The sequence below is a fragment of the Agelaius phoeniceus genome, chromosome 22, assembly GCF_051311805.1.
Source record: "Agelaius phoeniceus isolate bAgePho1 chromosome 22, bAgePho1.hap1, whole genome shotgun sequence".
In the NCBI taxonomy this organism is placed as follows: Eukaryota; Metazoa; Chordata; class Aves; order Passeriformes; family Icteridae; genus Agelaius; species Agelaius phoeniceus.
In genome coordinates this window covers 219,084-237,846 of record NC_135286.1, presented here as the reverse complement: position 1 = coordinate 237,846, position 18,763 = coordinate 219,084, and the positions used below count along the sequence as shown (strand labels likewise).

At 63.9% G+C, this 18,763-nt stretch overlaps 1 protein-coding gene across 5 annotated transcripts in view; it reads right to left on the bottom strand.

The window, feature by feature from the left end:
• The window catches only part of AHDC1 (AT-hook DNA binding motif containing 1), a 51,096-nt gene extending 38,295 nt beyond the window's left edge, over positions 1-12,801 (bottom strand). Inside the window, exons 1-2 of one of the 5 annotated variants that reach the window (XM_077189440.1) lie at positions 12,688-12,801; positions 12,053-12,173 (exon numbers count right to left, since the gene is read on the bottom strand). Coding sequence is in view for 2 of the 5 variants with exons in the window: in XM_077189438.1 (XP_077045553.1) it covers positions 6,483-6,672 (190 nt within the window). In the remaining 3 variants the exon portion in view is untranslated. Of the gene's footprint in view, positions 1-6,482; positions 6,803-12,052; positions 12,262-12,397; positions 12,417-12,498; positions 12,595-12,687 lie in introns of those variants that run through there. The other 4 variants (XM_077189442.1, XM_077189441.1, XM_077189439.1 and 1 more) reach the window with 4 other exon arrangements.
• Between the last annotated feature and the right edge of the window lie 5,962 nt (positions 12,802-18,763).

Here is an 18,763-nt window from a genome sequence, read left to right as displayed (position 1 = left end):
AGAGCCCATCTCAGGGGCTCTGCAGGGATGGCACCAGTTGGGGAACCCATGGGCGACCCCAGCACAACCCAGGGACTACCTCATCCACAGCCAGCGGTACAAGTAATGGGGAAAATCTCAGGAGTGTGGGCAGGGCAGGAGGCCACAGGGTTGCCATGCTGCTCTGTGCCTTGTTTTCCCTCTGGCACCCACGTTGAGGCCACCCCCAGGCAGGAAAGTGGCCCCGTGGCCAGTAGAAGAGGAGGAGGAGAAGGAGAAGGAGGAGGAGAAGGAGGAGGAGGAGGAGGAGGAGGAGGAGGGCTGCTCCTTCTCGGGCACACAAAGCCCCTTTCATAGGGGCTGAGTTTGGATTTCCTCTGCCAGCCCAGCACCTCACTCCTCCTGCCCTGCCAGCAAGGCTGTGGTCAGAGGGGGAAGCTGGCGGGTGGGACACCTGGGGGGACACAGGGACCTTCAGGTGGCTTCATCCCTCACCCTGACCATCCCCATGATTTTCACCTCCTGTCAGCTTTTAATTATACCCCTAATAAAAGTCGTTTTGCAGGGGAACAGGAGCTTTGTTGCTCAGGAGCTCATCTGCTCCTGCTGCTCCTTTCCTGCTTTAGACTGTAATCCTCAGCTGGGGACACTGCAATTAGCCACCATGGAGCTGGGCACCGTGTCACGAGGATTAGGGCTCCCTTCGGTGAGGAGCTGGGGGACCCAGCCCTGGCGGGGGCCGATGGCTCTTTGCAGGATGGGGTCTCCCCACTACAGACCCCAAATGAGGAGCACCAGCTCAAGAGCCCCTCTGAGCCAGGCATGCCCCAGCTGACCTCCTCTGGGCACCCACTGCCTGCACCCTGCACGGCATCGGTGCCACTGGGTTTTTTGGGGTGCACGGGATCCACACAGCCCCTCTGCCAAACCCCCTGCAGTCCCCCCGTGCAGGCAGACCCAAGCAGGTCACCCTGCCGGGGCTCGGGTGGCTTTGTGACTCTGGGGACAACAATGGGGCTGGGAAGACCAACAGGAGCCTCAGCCCACAGCTCTGCATGCCTGTGGTGCCCATCCCCAGGGCCCTGTGTCCCCGAGCGGAGCTGAAGGGGGAAACTGAGGCACAGGGCACCAGGTGCCCACGATGCACACACTGAAGCTGGAGAAGCTCCAGTGACACTGGTGACTGATGTGACACTGGTGCAATTTCGGTGACGTGGGACCCTCGTGCACGTCTCCAAACATCTCCAGCATGGCAGAGGCGTCGCTGGACCCCTGGAAGGCCCTGAAAGGAGCCCGCGCGTGGCTCCCGGTGCCTGTCGCCAATCAGGCTCTTCCCGGGGCTGCTCGGGGAGCGCGGGCGCTCGTTAGCAGCCGCTCATTAAGAGCCCTCCGGGAGGATGAAGGTACCGGGGGCACCTGCACCTCGGTTTAATGAGCTGCAGCACCATTAAATGTTGGAGGGGACCTCGGGCACGGTGGGGGTGCTGGTGCGGGGGCTGCCCCCGCCCTGACCCCCACCCAAAGCGAGGTGGCCGCGGGAGAGGAGGAACGCGGGCAGTTGAGCCACGGTGACAACTGAGACGGCGGCGGCAGCTGCTGCCAGGGGCACCCCGAGCTCCCCAGCAGCGCCGAGGGACACCCTGGGGACCCGTCCCCCCTCCAAGCCAGCACCCACGGGCGCTGCACAGAGAGAGGGACCGTGGCCAGAGCGGGACAGCAGTGCCCGCCACGACAGCACCTCTGGAGCCTCAGGGTGGGCACCTTCCCACTCGGGGTGCCCCTAGACTGAGAAGGGGACTAACATCCTGTCCCCACGGGCCTCACCCAGCAGCCAGAGCTCCCAGTCTAACCATTAAAGCACAGCCTCACACAGCACCCGGAGGGGCCCGCCCGGGGAAATCTCCGGGGGCAGCCCGCACGGGCACGGTGTGTCCCCAGCCCCGCAGGACGCCTGGGTCCCCACGCTCGCACCCACCCGCGTGGGGCTCTCCCTCGTTAATGTTTACTCGGGTTCGTTAGCGCCAGCACATCGCCATGGCAACGCTGCAAGCTGCGCGTCGCCATCCGCGCCGCCGCCGTGAGGCTTGGGGACGTCCCCACGCGTGGGGTCACCGCGGGCATCCACCACCGCCACCCCCCGCCCCGGGCGTGTGGGGCTGGGGGACGGGGTGGGCAGCAAAGGCAGGGGGACACTCCAGGGCCCGCCCCTCCCCGCCGGGGTGGCGCGGCTCGGTGTCACCCTGCCCGGCGACAGCACCCGCCGCTCGCCCCCAGAGCGCCGCCGCCACGCCGGGGCTGCAGGCGGGCACTGCCAACACGCCTCGGTGCTGCATTATTTATAAACTGGAGAGCAGAGGGCTCGGCAGCAGCTGCAGAGCCCTTGCGGGCCACCCTGCCCGGCGTCACGCAGCCACCGAGCCCAGTGGCACGGTGGCACCGCAGCCCCGGCAGCCAGGAGGGACAACAGGGACAAGGCTGCCTGTGGGGCTGGCAGAGCCACGGGGCACCCAGATGTCACCCCGGCGTCCCCTTGGATGGTACAGGCGGCTGGGGCGGCACGTGGGGATGTCTGGTGTGTCCCTGTGTCCCCTGCGCTGGCACAGCACCCCGACCTGCCGCCTGCCACTCCAACCTGCTCTGAGCCACCCCAGCCTTCCCACTGCCACTCCAACCTGCTCCTGTCGCGACCTCCCTCTTGTCACCTCAACCTCCTTCTTGCCACCCCAACCCGCCCGCTGTCCCCCCAGCCTGCTCCTGCCTCTGCATGGCCTCACTGCAGATGGAGCTGGGTGATGGCACAAAGGGGTGTCCCCGTGCCAGCCCCCCGTGGCACACGGGCGGGCACTGCGAGGAGGATGTGGCCCCAGCATTTTCTCCCACCACGGGCTCTGTTGGCTACGGCAAACAGGTTTTCCTTAAGCTTTGCAGAATCCACCCACTTCCTCCCCCCCTACGAGTCCCACCTCCAGGCTGATGGGGAGAAGGAAGGAGGGGGGTGAAAGGCTGAATTGGGGCTTTTAATTTTTCATTATTAATTTCCCATCGACGCCGAGAGGCACCGGGGCTCTCTCAGCCGCCCCCAGCATCGCCCCCCGCGCTCCCGCGCGCTCTCCAAGAGCTCTGCACCGGCTGAAGCCGAGCCAGGCTGCCGATAGGATTAATTCTGCATGACTGCCCATCTCCGCGGGGGGATCTAAGACCCTCAGGCCTGCAGCAATCTTTAAAATTCCTCCAGCCCAACTTAATTCCCTCTTCCTGCAGAGCTGGCGCATCTGCTGCAGTCAGGCACGGAGAGAAGGAGACGGAGGGAGAGGGGGGGACGACGGGCACCCAGCACCGCCGTCGGCTCCGGCGCCAGGCGGTGGCCCTGCCATGGTGGTCGTGGTCCTGCGTTGTCACTGTGGGGTCACCCAAAGCCATGCCAGTCACCCATCCCATCCCTGTGGGTGGTTTGTACTGGGGATGGGGGAAACTGAGTCAGAGTAGGTCAGCCCTGGATGCAGGGTTCCCCCCTGTTTCCCCCTAGACAGGGGATGGACACAGCCCCCTAAACTGTTGTCACCTCCCTGTCCCTGCCGGGACTCCCCAAAGCAGGAGATTGATGTAAAAATGGGGGTTTTCCATCACCTATGAGCTCTGCCTCTCCAAGCAGGTCTCATTCAGCCCCCCCAGCCCACTCTCACCTTCCAGTGTCCCAAAGGACAGACTCCCAGGGTCGAACATCCTCTGAGAGCACTCAGGGCTCAAGATGCCCTGGATCTTGGGACGGCTCATTAGAAACAGAGCTACTGCTTGGCAAAAGCAGCATGGGGGAAGATCTCCCCTCCTCAGCCAGAGGACAAGCACCCAGCGTCACCCAGAGCCACCCACACCCATCCCCATCCCCGTGGGGCGCCCTGCCCGTTCAGCCACCTCCGGGCAGCGTCAGGACAAGGAGCCCGGCCACGCTGGGGTTGTCCCCCCCAAGCCCCCGCCATGCACCGCGGCAGCCCGGGGACGGTGGCGCGTCCCCGCTCTGAAGGCTCAGCCACACCGAGGCTGGCAGCCGGCGGGCAGAGCTAACCTTCAGGGGGTGATGGGGAGAGCCGTGGCAGGACGGAGGCACGGATGAGGGATGGATGGATGGATGGATGGATGGATTCAGCCACCGTGCCCAAAGCCTGCTGCACCCACCATCCACCCAGCGCCACGGCACCCTCCCGAGGGGCTGGATCCAGGAGAACCATCCCTTTTGCCTTCTTGCCCCCAAGTTGCCCAGCTCACCAGGCAGCTGAGGAGCGCGGCCCAGCCCAGCTGCTGGCGGAGCTGCGGATACATGCATTTAAATCACTTATATCTTTACTTTCTCCTGCGCTGGCTGTGAGATGGGCTTTTTTTTGCATGCGTAATTAGGGGGTGGAACAGATGGCGGAGGGTTCGTTTAAAGTAATGCATCCATTAAAATAACCTTCGCTGTCGGGGACTGCGCTCCGACAGGGGCCTGTTTCACCGGGGGTGGTGGGGAGGGTGGGGGGGCTTTGTGTGCTGAGGAGGGGGGTGTTGGACATTGGGAAGGGGGACGGAGCGCACATTCCCTGTGGGATGCATCATCCTGGATCGTGGGATGAAGGATACACCAACCCGTGTTGTCATGAGAGAGCCAGGGCCAAACTACGATCAAACTGGGGGCAAACTGGAATTGAACTGGTACTCTTCAGGGCCCAGTTTCCATGGCAATATGATGGCAGTGAGATGGTGGGGACGCAAAACCCAGGTTGGGGAGGATGCCAACAGTTCTTGAGGCAGGCATAGTGCTTGTGGGTACCCTGGGGTACCCTGTCCAGAGCTGCCCCCCTTGGGGACCGTGCCCACCTCTGTCCCCCACCCACCACAGAACCCAAAATATGCCTGAGGAGGGCATTGCCACGCAGCACCAGCCTTCTCTCCTGTTTCAAACCCCAGGTTCCTGGGAGAGGCAGGAGGGCTTTGTTCAGGCACCGGAGGAGCGGAGGCCAGAGAAAGCAGGAGTGCCCTGCCAGCTCTTGTGTTTCACTCCCAAGGAATGCCGGGGAGGGGAGGGGAACACTGCTCCCCGCCTTCCCGCCCCGCTGGGCGCCCAGCCCGGCTGCAGGGTGCTGAGGCTGGAGGAAGAGGAGGGATGAAGGATGGGGAGGCGGGCGTCGCGCGGATGCCGCGGTCCCACCACGTGCAGCGGGGCTGGCAGCGGGTGGGCTGAGGAGGGGGGCACACGCGATGACACACACCCGGGGTGACACGGCGATGCCAAGCACTGCCTCGGCTGGAGCGAATAATTCTGGGCAAGAGCTGCCGAGCAAATGTCACACCCCTCTCTGGAAGGAAAGGAGGAGCACCCACCAAAGGAAAGGAGGGGTGCCCACTAAATTTGGGGAGTCCAGAGAGGCCAGGGAAGGGGATGGGGAAGGGTGAAAGCAGCAGTGGTGCCAGAGCCACCCAAGCGTGTTCAAATATTTAGTGTGCACTTGCAAAGGTGCTTCTGCTGCCTTTAGGGCATCGCTGCGTTGGAAGCATCAGAGAGGTGGGAACTGGGGGATGGGGAGCAAATGCCAGCGATGTGCTGCAGGGGGGTCTTTCTTTCCAGCTGTGCTGGGAGGGCCAAGGCACGGGAGCCCAGGAAAGGCAGGGTAAGCTCAGCTTTGCCCTGAGCCTGGCCCCTGCCTCGTTGCCCCCTCCCTGGCCACAGCTCCCAGAGCTCAAGGGACTGCACATCCCTCCACTCTCCTCCTCCTCCTCTTCCTCCAGTCCCGTGAGCCCCGCTGGTTCCCCACATTCCTGCTCACTGGCACCCTCGGGTGTCCCCAAGCACTGTCATGGCCTGGGGGACAGCTGGTGGCTCTGGCAACGCGGCACGTGACATCTACAGCAGTGGTGAAGTGCCGAGGGAGGCGATGTCAGGTGCTGGGGCAAGGGACCAAGGGGACATGTGGGATAGAAGGGCTTGATGGGGACCACTGCAGAGGTGCCAGCAGCCAAGAGGGGATCATGGCAGGACATGAATCATGGGGTGACAGAGGTCCCCAGACTCTTCGTTTTGACCTCCCCCACCCCACACGCACACCAAGGAGCAGCACATTCTGCTGTGCTGGCAGAATGAGGGACGCTGGGTTTCGCCCCATTCCCACATCGTCCTCCAGCCACCAAGCCCCTGCCCCACCGCCCCCACTCCCGCTCACTGATCCAAAATTCCCCCCACTCACCCCTGTCCTCTCACCTGCCATCACCTCCCCATCAAACGCCAGAGTCTCCCTTTGCCTCTCTGGGTGTTTCGTGAGCTCCCTTTGGTGCACCCCAGCACAGTGAGCTCTTCTCACTCCCAGCCAGCAATCCGCCGGGAAAAACCGGTCCCAAAAACCTTCCCCACATCCGCGCCAGCTCTGCGGGTCTGGGGGGGCCGCGGCTGGCCCCCTGCTCGCCAAGAACAATAGCGCCTTGTTCCAGCCCGGCTCCGTCCTCTCCTCCCTGGGCAAAGCCCTGGCCACTCTCACCTCTACGTTCCTCTCGCTGTTTCCCAGCTCCCTCCTGCCAAATCCCCGTTCCCGAGTGCTTCTCCTCCCCGCGGGTCCATATTAAGCTACATTCTCCTTTCAGCTGGGTGGAAAACAGCAGTAATAACCATGTGGAGAGAGCCGTGCCCCCCACCTCCACTTCCCTCCCACTTTGGGGTTCAAATTTCATTTCAGCAAAAAAGCTTCCCCCGCCTCCAATTTCTTCCCCCAAACCGAGTCGCTGTCGTCGCGTCTGATCTCGGCAGGGGCCGTATGGATGCTCAGCTCCTCCTGGTTCAGGATCTGCTGCCAATCTGGACCTCGCAAACTGGTTCTCACACAGCTCCCGCCTAGCACCTCCCTCCCAGCAGTTATTGTCCCTCCTCAGCCACCCCAACCCAGCTCACTCTCCTGCCACCCTGCTCTCTTGTCACCCTTCCATCCCGTTTCCCTGCCTCCTTGCTCCTCTGTCACCCTGTTCCTCTGTCACCCTTCTCCACTGCCATCCTAGTTCCCTGCCACCCCTCTCCCATGGCACCCTGTTCTCCTGCTCCCCCTTCATCCCATTCCCTGCCATCCTGATCCACTGTCACCCTGCTCCCCTGTTGCCCTGTGACCCTACTCTCCCTATCCCCCTGTTTTGTTGTCACCACACTCCATGCCACCCTGCCCTTCTGTCACCCCTCTCCCAATGCCATCCCCGCTCCCTGTGCCACTCATCTGGTGCTCCACAGGGTGCTCGTGCCCCTGCCTCTGCTGGGCACATCCAAACCAAACCAAACCAAACCAAACCAAACCAAACCAAACCGCCGACTTCACCAGGCAAGATTTATTCCTGGCGTTTTCCCGGGGGGCCAGCGGGGCTGGCAGCTGGCAGGGAGCAGAGCGTCCCTGCTGCCTCCAGCCCAGCAGCCTCCCTCTTTCCTGCAGCTGAGGAGCTCATCTCCCTCGCCCAAGGCGCTCCATCCTCCTCCAGATATTTTAGGCCCAGGTTTTGCAAGGAATGTTCAGGCGCTGAGCCCAAGCCGATGCGCTGAAGTCAGCAGGAGGCGAAGAGGGAAGAGGAAAGAGGGAAGAAGAGAGAAGAGGGAGAGTGTGCGTGGGGCTTGAGGCCCTGGAGGCGGCAGCTGAGGGATGGGATGGCATGGGATGGCATGGGATGGGATGGGATGGGATGGCATGGCATGGCATGGCATGGCATGGCACAGCATGGTGCTCCCTCTGCCTGGAGCTGGTTTGGTGGTGGGAAGGGCAGAGGATTGGAGCTGGAGGATGCCAGAACTGCTTCCCCTCTGAGAGGATCAATACCATGTTCTGCCTCTCCTCTGTCTCCCCGTATTGTGCCAGGCCAGGCTGCACCAACGCTCTCCCTCCAGCCTGTCATGCGATTTGGAATGGGAAGGGGGACAGTCCCTGTCAGTCCCCTTCACTGGGGAGGACAAGGAGATGTTTTTGCCAGGGTGGTCTCCTGCAAACACCTGCCCAGACCCACCTTAGCACCCATGATCTCCAAGCCAGCCTCATCCCTGCATATCAATCTTTGCCTGCACACCAAACCCTCCCTGTGCACATCAATACCTGCCTCTGGACCAAACCCTGCCTGCAAACTAAACTCTGCCCATGCACACCAATCCCTGCCTGCACCCCCTGCCTTGTACACCAAACTGCCTGCACAGCAAACCCTGCCAGCACACCAAGCTCCACCTGCACACCAACCCTTCCTGCACAGCCAGTGTTTGCCTGTGCACCAAACCCTGTCCACACACCCTACCTGCACACCAAACCCTTCCTGCACAGCCAGTGTTTGCCTGTGCACCAAACCCTGTCCACACACCCTACCTGCACACCAAACCCTTCCTGCACAGCCAGTGCTTGCCTGTGCACCAAACCCTGTCCACACACCCTACCTGCACACCAAACGCTGCCTGCGCTCCCGACGCTGCCCATGCACGTGCAGGCAGCTCCCACTCGCGCTCCCCTCCCTGCTGCACCCTCTGACCCCCGGCATCGCCCCAGACACCGTCACCAGGCACCACCTGCCAGCACCAGGGCAGCCCATCACCCCGAGCCCCCTCACGGCCGAGGGAGTCCCCGGCACACGCCAGCCCTGTCCCGGCCTCGCTGGCAGCCGCGGCCGACGTGCTCCGACAGGTGAGCCCCCGGGGCAGCGTTCCTGCCCGGGCCGGCAACTGTCCCCACCGGGCAGCCGGTTCGCCGGCATGTTCCTTCCCAGCACGTCCCTCCCTCCTTCCCTCCGCATCCAGCCTCTCTCGGCCGGCGAAAGGGGGGAGCCGACAGATTTTAATGAGCTCCCCGGAGGCATCGCTCCGCACCCCCCATCCTCCCGCCTCTTCCCGCGCCCGGGAACCGATGCTCTGAAACACAACCCTCGGTGGCAAGCCTGGAAAAAAACCACAGGGCACATTTCCCCCCGCCTTTTCCCTTCCCTCCTCGCCTCCCCCAGCTTTTTTTTGCTCTCCTGCCGATGCCAAAGACCCAGCCGGGCTCTTGTGCTTTCACTCGCAGCTGCAGCTGCCGATTTTCGCTGTAAGCCCTTGTGCCTAGAAGGCCCAGAGCGAGGGATTCTGGGACGCGGTGATTGAAGACAGCACCAGCACGGAGACCATTGCTCAGACTTTCCCTGTCTGTCGCCCCAACGCTCAACCCACAGAGAGGGAGGGAAAAAAAAGAAAGAAAAAAGGAGGAAAAAAAAAAAAAAAAAAAGAAAGATGGAGAAGGGAAAAAAACCCCACCGGACTGGCGCTCGCCCCTTCCCACCCACGCCAGGAACACGCTCGGCTGTGCCAGCACCGAGCACCGGGCAGGCAGCACACAGGGATGGGGTGGGCCCCCCAGCCCTGTGACACCCTGGTGAACTCTGAATCCAACACCAAATCCCACCAGAAGTGCGCTGGATCCCTCCCACTGCTCAGCCCACTGTACATCACCCTAAAAACTCCCAGTGGGGAGCTGAGCACAGCCCAGTTATTTCCCTTTTGTGTTATTTTTAAGGAAAATAATAACAAGGCAGCTTTCGAGCCACTGTCTGCAGCACAAGGTGAATATTGGGGTGTGGGTGCGAGGGGTGGTGACAAATGAGCACGATGCCAGGTCCTCGTGGGAAGCCGAATGCTCACCACAGCACTGTGCCTGCCAGGATGTGCCCCAGAGCCAAGCAAACACCCTGGGAACACGCCACCATGTCCCCACTGCAGGCAGAGCCCCCTGAGGAACAAGGTCCCCAGCACCCTGGGTGTCCAGACATGCCTGGGAAGGTCCCATGGGATCAAATCCTTGCCCTCCAGCACGGGGCCAAGGCTTGGCTCAGCATGTGCCCCGAGGCAGAGCGGGAACAACTCCAGCCGGGACCGAGGGATGGACACGGATGGGAGAGAGGGAACCAGGCTGTGACCCATGCACCCCTATGCCGGCAGAGGAGGGGGTGTGCTGAGCATCTCGTGGCCAGCTGAGCCCTCACATCCCAAAAAGCTCCCCCAGCATCACCGGCTCCCCAGGGAGCGGAGCGCACGGCGCATCCCAGCCCCGAAGTTTGGCGGGCAGTGGGGCGGGGAGGGGACGGCGGTGGGGGAGGACGCACATCTGCGACGCATTCAGGGGCCATCCCGCATCCGGGCAGCCCGGCCACAGCCCGGCATCCAGCCGGCCGGCCCCAGGGGGAAAACGCTGCCATATCACCAGGCAAAAATCCCCCCCACATCCCTCCCGCTCCTGTTACCGAGCCCGGAAGAAGGAAACAGCCCTCCCCACCGCTGCCCTGTTTACCAAGAGCTGGTTCCAAGCACTCGGGAGAATAGCAGGAGCATTTCAAGGCCCTGTTTCCACTCGGCTGACACACACTATTTATAGAAGCCCACAATTCTCCCAGAGCTTTCCTCGGGATCTCAGCAGAAATAGCCTGCCCCGGGTCTCTGCTGCCTCCTCTAAGGAGGCCAGGGCAGCGCCAGCCCCTCCAGGCTTCCCTTAACCTTCCATGGGCTTCCATGGCTTCTCCTCTGCCGCCCGCCCCGCTCGGGGATGTCCTTGGCTACCCCGTGGCCGCCACGGTGCCAGCCCCTCTCCCCCAAACCACCTCCGCCTCCTGCCAGGCCGCCTCCCGGCGGTGGCTCCGGCCGGTCCGGGAGGGAACCGGGCTGGGGCTGCCGGGGGGACACGCCGGGAGCCGAGCGAAAGCCACCTCCCGCCTGACTGCATCGGAGCGCGGCAGAGCCCCGGGGGACTCGCACCGGGGATGGAGTTGGCCTATTCAGGTTACAGAGACATGGCAGAGCGGAATTTGGCGCCGCGCCATCCCTTCTCCAGCCCCCCCCTCCGCCCTCCTCTTCCACCCCCCGCTCCCCATCACCACCACCACCCTCCCCTGCAAATTCCACAGCCCAGCAGGAGAAGCCAGTGTAAGGGGACACCTGGGGGGGCGAGGAAAGGGGGAGAGGCTTGGGAGGGGGGCCTCGATTCAGACCACGGGGCCCCGATTTGGACCACGCGCCCCCGACTCAGAGCACGCCGGCAGCAGGGTGGGAAGGAGAGCGGGGCAGGATCTGCGCCCGGCGCCCCGGGGGTTCGCTTCTGCTCTCTGTCACGCCAGGATAAATCTGGAGTGACTCCACCGCGCGCTGTGGCACACAATGAGCTCACCCCGCCGCTTTTGGGGGGCTCTCCTGGCAGCCGCGGCCAGGCGGGCTGGACGCACGAGGCCACCTGGTCGTGGGCACGGCCACGTCGTCCCCCCAGCACATAAACAAGCGGGGACTCAGGTGTCTCCACCTGCGCCGGCCTCGGGGACATCAAGCACCGAGGGTCTGGCGTCAGCGTGACCCTGCGGGGTGACTCCAGCCCCCGCCAGAGCCACCGCGGTCCCCCGTGGTCCCTGTCGCAAGCACCGAGGGGCCGCGCGGGGGGGCGGGGGGGGGGGGTAAATCAGCTGATCGATAAAAACAAATCAGAGGGGGGATGACAGGCACGGGAGTAACAACCGCTCGCCGAGCCCCGCGCCACGGACCACGCAACTTCACCGGCGGGGCTGGGGGAGCCTCCCGCACGCCCCTCGCCCGCAGCCTCGCGGGAGCGCCCCCCGGGGCAGCCCCCGCTCCCCCGAGCCGGCCTGCCCGGGGCCGGCGGCGGGAGGCTGTGCCCCGGGGGGTGCCCCCGTCCTCCGGGGAGCCCCCCGAGCCCCCCGCGCCGCTGACAGGCTCTGCCTTCTAGCGGCCGGAGCCGGCTCTGACAGCTGTCACTCACCGCTCGCGCCCGGGGGGGCACGGCCGGGGGTGTCCGGGGGGAGGCGGCCGAGCCCGCGGCCACGGCAGCCCCCGCGCCATGGGGGGCTCGCCCCGGGCCCCCCGCGCCCGCACGCCCCTCCCCACCACAAGTGCCATTAAACTCCGGCAATTTGGCACCAACTCGCCGCGCAACTTCAGCGGAGGGGACGGCGCGGGGGGGGACACATGCACGCGACACGCCGCCTCCTCCCCCCCCCGCTCTGCCCAAAGGGGGTGTCCCGAGTGTCCTCCCCCCCCTCCCAGCCCCACACAAAGGCGGGGGTCCCCGGTACTCACCCGCCGGCTCCTGCGCTCCGCGCCCCTCGGAGCCCGCCCGCTTGGGGAGGCTCCTGCCGCCCGCCGGGGCTGCGTCCTGACCGGCCGCGGGGGTCCCGGAGCCCTCGGCACCGCTCGCCACCTTCAACGAGAGCATTTCCAGCGCCTCCTGCTCACATTCTCCCCAGGCAACTCCGCTCCTGCCAGCCCGCCCCCTCCTCCGTCCCCTGCCTGCTCTTTCCTCCTTCCCTCTCCCCCCCTCCACCCCTCTATTTTATTTTTTCCGGGATTTTCTCTCCCCTCTACCGCTTAGCTTATTTTTTTCCCCCTTTTTTTCCTTTTTTTTTTTCTCCCCCTTTTTTTCACCTTTTTTTCCCCCTTTTTTTCCTCCTCTTTTTTTCTCCCCCCCCCTTCGCCTCTCACACACACACAAAAGGCAGCGGAGCGGGAGGCGGAGGGGAACCGACCTCCCCTCTGCGCCTCCGCCGCTCGCCGCCTGCGGAAAGCAAAGAAAGACACAGCGCAGCAGAGCCCTGGCTTGCCGCTGCCTCCCCCCTTCCTCCTCCTCCTCCTCCTCCTCCTCCCTCCTCCTCCTCCTCCTCCTCCTCCTCCTCCTCCTCCTCCTCCACCACCACCACCTCCTCCCTCTCTCTTGCCTTCTGCCGCTCCCGGCTTTGTGGGGGCTGGGATAAAAGGGGGGGAGCAGAGCCGGCGGCCAGGCGCGCCCAGCCCCTCGCTCCTCTCTCCGTGCGCGGCGGGGACCGCGGCTCCGCTCCGCTCCGCTGTCAGCGGCACGGCCAGCATCCGGCACCCCGGGGAGCCGTGCAGCACCGCCGGGGCATGCCGGGCCTTGTAGTCCTTCCTTTCCCCCCCCTCTTTTTTTTCCCCTCCTTCCTCCCCCCCCCTTTTTTCTCCTCCCAGTCGCTGCGAGGCGCGCAGGGAGGGGCGCAAACGGGCGCGCGGCCGCTGAGCGCCGCCCTGGGAGGGGGGATCCTCACAGAGAGGGGACACTTTGGGGGGGACACCCCGGGGCAGGGTAACCCCCCCGGGCGGCCCCCGCTCGCCGCGGTCCCGCCGGGATGCGCGGGGCATTGCTGCCCTCTCCCGGGTTGCACCCGCACTGCGCGCCCCTTCCTCGGGGAGGCAGGGCTCGGGCACACACACACACACACACACACACCCCTCTCTGCAGCCCCCTCCCCACAGCCTGGGGGGCACGGGTTCGTGGCTGTCTCCGGGACAGCAGCCCTGCGCCCTCACGCACCCCACGGAGCCCAGGGTGCCCAGGGTGCCCACGGGGCTGAGTGTGCCCAGTGTGCCCATGGAGCCCAGTGTGCCCAGGGTGCCCATGGAGCCCAGTGTGCCCAGGGTGCCCCTACAGCCCAGTGAGCCCACGGGGCTGAGTGTGCCCGTGGAGCTGAGTGTGCCCAGTGTGCCCCTACAGCCCAGTGAGCCCATAGAGCTGAGTGTGCCCACAGAGCCCAGTATGCCCATGGAGCCAACCATGTCCATTTTTCCTTTCCTCCTCCCTGAGCCCCCCCAACTTTTAACTCTTTTTTTTTTTTTTTTTTTTTTTTTTTTAATCAAAAGCTCTCTCTGAGACCTGGCAATATCCCTGCTGTTTGCTAACACCCTGACCTTCCAATTTTTTTTTGTATCCCCTCTTGGCCATGTGATGAAGGGAATGCCAGGTGGAAAGGTGGTGAGCAAGGCCCCTCGGGACAGTGGTGGCAGAGCTGGGAGCTGCCTCCCAACTTTCCAAGCACCTCATAAGCTCCCTCCCCACAGCTCCACGGAGCATCTCCCCAGCACCAAGTCACCGTCGCTGTTAATGTTCCCAGAGCTGGGTAGATACAATACAATTAAAGTAGATAATACCAGTGATGTTTGTTATGACATCGTGGTTTTGTGAGTGACGAGTGAAGGGTTAACTCCAGGGAATTGGGAATATTGCTTGGCTGCTAATAACACGTGAGTCATCGATGGAATAACACATGGGTGCAGGGAGAGACACAGCACCTGGCTTTACAGCAGCCCTTTGCCTCGCCTGTGTGGGGCACGTTGGGGATTCACCCGTGTTTTTGGATCAACAGGCAGCAAGGAAGGAATCTGAGCTCCAGACACACTGCTCACCCCAGCTTTACTGCTAAACTGGGATGAACTGGTGAGCTTGAGAGCTGTCCTCCAGCTGGGACCTACTGCAACTGGAAAGGTGCAGCTCCATCCCCTCCGTGCACCCCAGCAGGATCAGCTGGGTTTGGGGCTGGGTTTGGGGCTGGGTTTGGGGCTGGGTTTGGGGCTGGCTGGGCTCTGCACACCCTGGGCAGGGATGGGGAGCAGGCTGCACTGCTCCTGGGAGCCGAGCAGAGTGCGGGCCTGGGCTCCAGCCCGGTCAGCAGAGGAATCTGCACACGCAGACAGGATCGCTGCAATTGCTGGTGGCTGAGTGAGCAACTCTGCAGGCTTCCTCGTCCCCTCGCCCTGAATGTCAGCTTTGAATTTTCTTGCTATTTTTAGGGATGGTTCAAAAAAAAAAAAAAAACCACCAAGGAGTATCCCCTCCCTTCTGGCTTTGCAGGGCTCTGTGCCCCATGAATATTGCAAGGCTGTGGATTACTGTACCTGTGCAGGGACGGGGGGAGAGGGACAGAGGGACAGGGCAGGGAAGAGAGAGAGGTCGTGCAAAACCCATGACATTGCAAGCAGAATGGGTTAGAATGTAAAAGATTTATTAATTTAATCCAAAGCATTAAAAGGTCATGTATTAATCAAAGAGATGCTTAAAACTGTCAAAGTCCTTTGTCAGGTTTGAAGTGCATCTCTATAGTTATCATAAAATATATATATCAGTCTGGCATGGAGCCCCGGGCAGGGCTGGAGGAGGATGAGGACTTGAGAGGGGCTTTGCAGTGGGAGGAACCCCCCGACCTGGCCCTGCCAGACTCCCGTGGGTGCCCAGCACCCACACTGAGCTGGGTGCCTCATCCTGCTGGTGCCCAGGCCTGGCTTTGATCCGTCCCACGCCAGGCTCGTGCCCCGTGTGGTCTGGGGTGCGTTTGGGGTCAGAGTTTGGGGTGGAGGTGGGGCTGGCAGCGGGGTCCCCCACTCGTCCCCGCGGGCGCAGGTGGCTCCGGCAGTGGCGCTGGGGCGGGTGAGCTGTGCCCGTGCCACTCGTGTCACCGCTCCGCGCGTGCTCAGCCCTGCCAGGATTTCACTTCAGCCGGGGAGGGGGTGGCGCAGGCGGGTCCCCGGGGCCGCCCGGGTCACCGGACGCGCTCTCCCAGCCAAGTGCTGTGTCAGCAGCGTTGGCGTGGACTAACGCTACCATCTAGCGGCTGCTCTGCCGCCGCTGTCCCCGCTCGGGCCGTGTCCCCGCCAGCCGCCCCCGAGCAGCCCCCCGAGCCCGGGGCCAGGCCGAGCTGCCCGGGTTTGGCCCCGAAGGCTGAGCCTGGCCGGGCTGGGGGTGGCAGCTGTCCCCCCCAAAGCCACCAGCTCCCGGGATGGGAGCAGGGCTAGGGGGCTCTGGGGTGCTGTGGGGAGATCTGGGGCACGGGGACAGAGGGCGAGGAGGCAGAGGAAGGCGTTTGATTGATGCTGTGCTGGGATAGAGGAGTTGTTGTGGGGAGCACGGTCCAGAGACCCTGATGGGGTCTGGGGGTGGGGGGGTGGTCCTGACCTTCCAAGGCCTGTGGAGAGTTGTGGCCAGCCAGGTTTTTGTCTCCATGAAGGCAACTGCGGCAGAAAAGCCCAATTCACCCCCGAATTCCAGCACCAGGCTGCCCTGGAGCAGCAGCAAAACCTTTCCCAGTTTCTCCCAATAAAACCATTTCCGAGCAGCCCCGTGGCCAGCAGAGCAAGGCTCCCGCTGTGCCCCTCCCCATCTCCTGTGCTGGTGCTGTCACCCGACCATTCCCACACCCAGAAAACCCCGTCCTCAAATCCTGCTGCTCCCCCACAGACTGCTGCCACAGATGCTGCTGTTGTCAGTGCACAGCTCTTCCCAATTATCTGTTGTTTTTCCGTGGAAAAAGGTGTCCCCTCACAGCGACTGCTGCTGAGCTGCTGGGTGACTGCAGATAAATCCATCTGTGCCTCAGTTTCCCCTCTGAGGGGACAGTGCCTGCAGGCCTGGATGGGCAGGCTCAAGCCTGGTCAAGCCTAAACCCACATTTTTGGCCATTTTCCACTGTTGTCTGGCCACCGCTGCCGCGGAGACGTGGCTCTGCTCCACGACCCAGGGCTCTGCGGGCTCTGCCAGTCCCCGGGGAGCCGGGGCCAGGGGCACAGGGCCGAGCCCCCGCCCTGCTGTGGGTGGGGATGGCTCCTGGGGGGTCCCGAGGGTCCCCAGCAGCCCCCGGGGTGAGGGCAGGGTGGCTCTGCTGCCCGTGCCGGGCTCTGCAGTGTCCCCACCCTGTGCCCTGCCACGGGGGCGCTCGCTGCCTCCAGAGCCCCCCGGGCTGGCCCGGGCTGGCCCAGGCTGGCAGAGCAGCCAGGCACAGCCGGGCCACCTGGGCCGGGCAGGTGTGCGGGCAGGAAAGGGCAAGGGGGCTCGGCACCACGGGGAGCAGGGTCCGGAGCACCGGGGGGACCTGGGGGCGCTGGAGGGACCCTCGGGGGCAGGGCAGGGCCGGCGAGGGGGCCGGGCTGCTCTCTCTCCCCTCTGGAGCTGCTGCAGGGACCAGCCGGCCGGGACGGGAAGGGGATGAACACAGCCCCCAGCTCCGAGCTGTGCTCTTCCCTCGAGCCCCCAGCAAGCTCTGAAGCAGACACAAGCCTGCAGCACCTTAGGAGGGGTCCTAACCTCGCTGCCCACCTGCCCATCGCTGCTGGAGCTCTGGGGAGGGTGACCCTGGGCTGTGCCCACCCACAGCTGCCCCTCCACCCCGATCAATGCTGCTCAGCATTAACATAAAATCGATGCCCCTCCCCTGCCCAGCCTGTGGTCACCCCGCAGCAAAATCCTTTAAGCCCCTCACCCTCCTGCTGGGGGAGGAGGAGTATGGAAGGATGGGGACCAGGACGGGGGTCCCCCCTTCAGCCCCCTCACACAGGCACCTGCAATCTGGGGCCCCACATCCCCAAGAGCCTTCACAGCAATGACAGCAAGATGGGGACACGCTCTGGTGACGTGGCCGTGGTGGCACAGGGGTTACCGTGGCAAATCCTCCCGGGTCCTGACCCCTCCTGCCACCAGCACTGCTGGACACGAGGGGCCTTGGCTGGACATGGAAGAGTGGCATCACTTCAAGCTGGGGCTGGACAGAGAAGGGTGGGATCGGCCCCTCTGAGGGCATGAGCAGGCAGGAACAGGGATGGAGCTGGGGCTGGCGTAGCTGGAGCTCACACACCAGGGCCCATCCAGAAGCACCTCTCAGTCCATTGTTCCCTGGATGGGGTTGGGGTCCCCATGGCCCCTCAGGCCAGCCCTGGTCTATGAAACCTCCAGCTGTGATTAAATAGGGGCTTTAATTACTTGGGATGAATCAAATGGACCCTGCCCAGCACCAGTGGGTACAGACTGGGCACTCCAACCCTGTCTTGTGCCAGTGTCGTGCCAGGGTTTGGACTGGGGTGCTCCCCTGGTCTGAAGGCTTTTTGTCCCCTCAGTGGTGGAGGGGGACAGCACATGTCCCCGTGGCTGTGGGGACAAGGGACACATTGGGTGGGTGAGATGTGTGTGCCCACCCAGAGGGAGAGGGGGTTTGGGGCTCTGGGTGGGTGCCACACGTCAGGGGATGGCAGTGCCAGGGCCGTGGCCATGGGGTGCCCTGGCCGTGTCCCCCAGGGCCAGCCCCGTGCAGAGCCCTTGGCCACGATCAGGCACCAGGGCTGTGCCTGGGGCTGCTGGCAGCAGCCGCTGCCTCTCCTGTCCCTGCCACACCATCTGCTCTGTGCCCCTGCCCCGGGCAGCCTGCCACCCGCCTGGCTGGGGCCTGGCCCTTCCCCAGGGATGGGCAAGCAGGGGCACGTCCAGCCCCGCTCCACTCCACCACATGTGCCGGGGATCAAATGCCCTTGTCGGAGGTGTGAGGATGCCTGCTGGCACCCAGGGATGGTGGCATGTCCCAGGCCTCCTGGTATGTCCCCAAACCCCTCAGGATATCCCCACAGCCCCTGCTATGTCCCCAAACCCTGCCCCCCTCCCCATATGCCCAGCATTTTCCCCATAGCCTGAGCCCCCCTGACTGGGGTGGGGGCCGGTCCCTCCTTCCCATCAGTGCTGAGGAATTCATTACCGGCACAGCTGGGCCCTGCTGGGGAGGCCAAGCTGCAAGGAAAATTAACCCCTTCCTCCCCAGCCTGCCAGCACAGGGCCCCTCCCTGTCACAGCTGGCAGGAGGGACTGTCCCCTCCTGGGGAGTGCTGGGGGCTGCAGGGTGCTCTGCATGGGGGCAGCTTTGCAAACCCAAATTCCTCCCAGCCCAGCGTTTCCAGGCTTTTATTCGCAAGGGAAGTTGGTGTGTGCCCTCCCCACGTGGCCTTGGGGGCAGGGGGGTTTCTCTGCTCCCCCTTGGAGGAGCCCCCCAGACCTGTGCCCTGGGGCTGGAGGGGGTGAGGGGCATTACCCATCCTGGGAGCCCCCTGCCCCCTGGGATGGGTGTTCCCACCCAAACCCTGTAACTCAGTGTTGCTCCCCAGCTCTGGGCACCCCCAGTGCTTTTACCCACCTGGGGCAGCTCTTCTCTTGGGGCAGGGTAGGGGCAGAAGGACCGGGGCTGCCCCCAGTTTGTT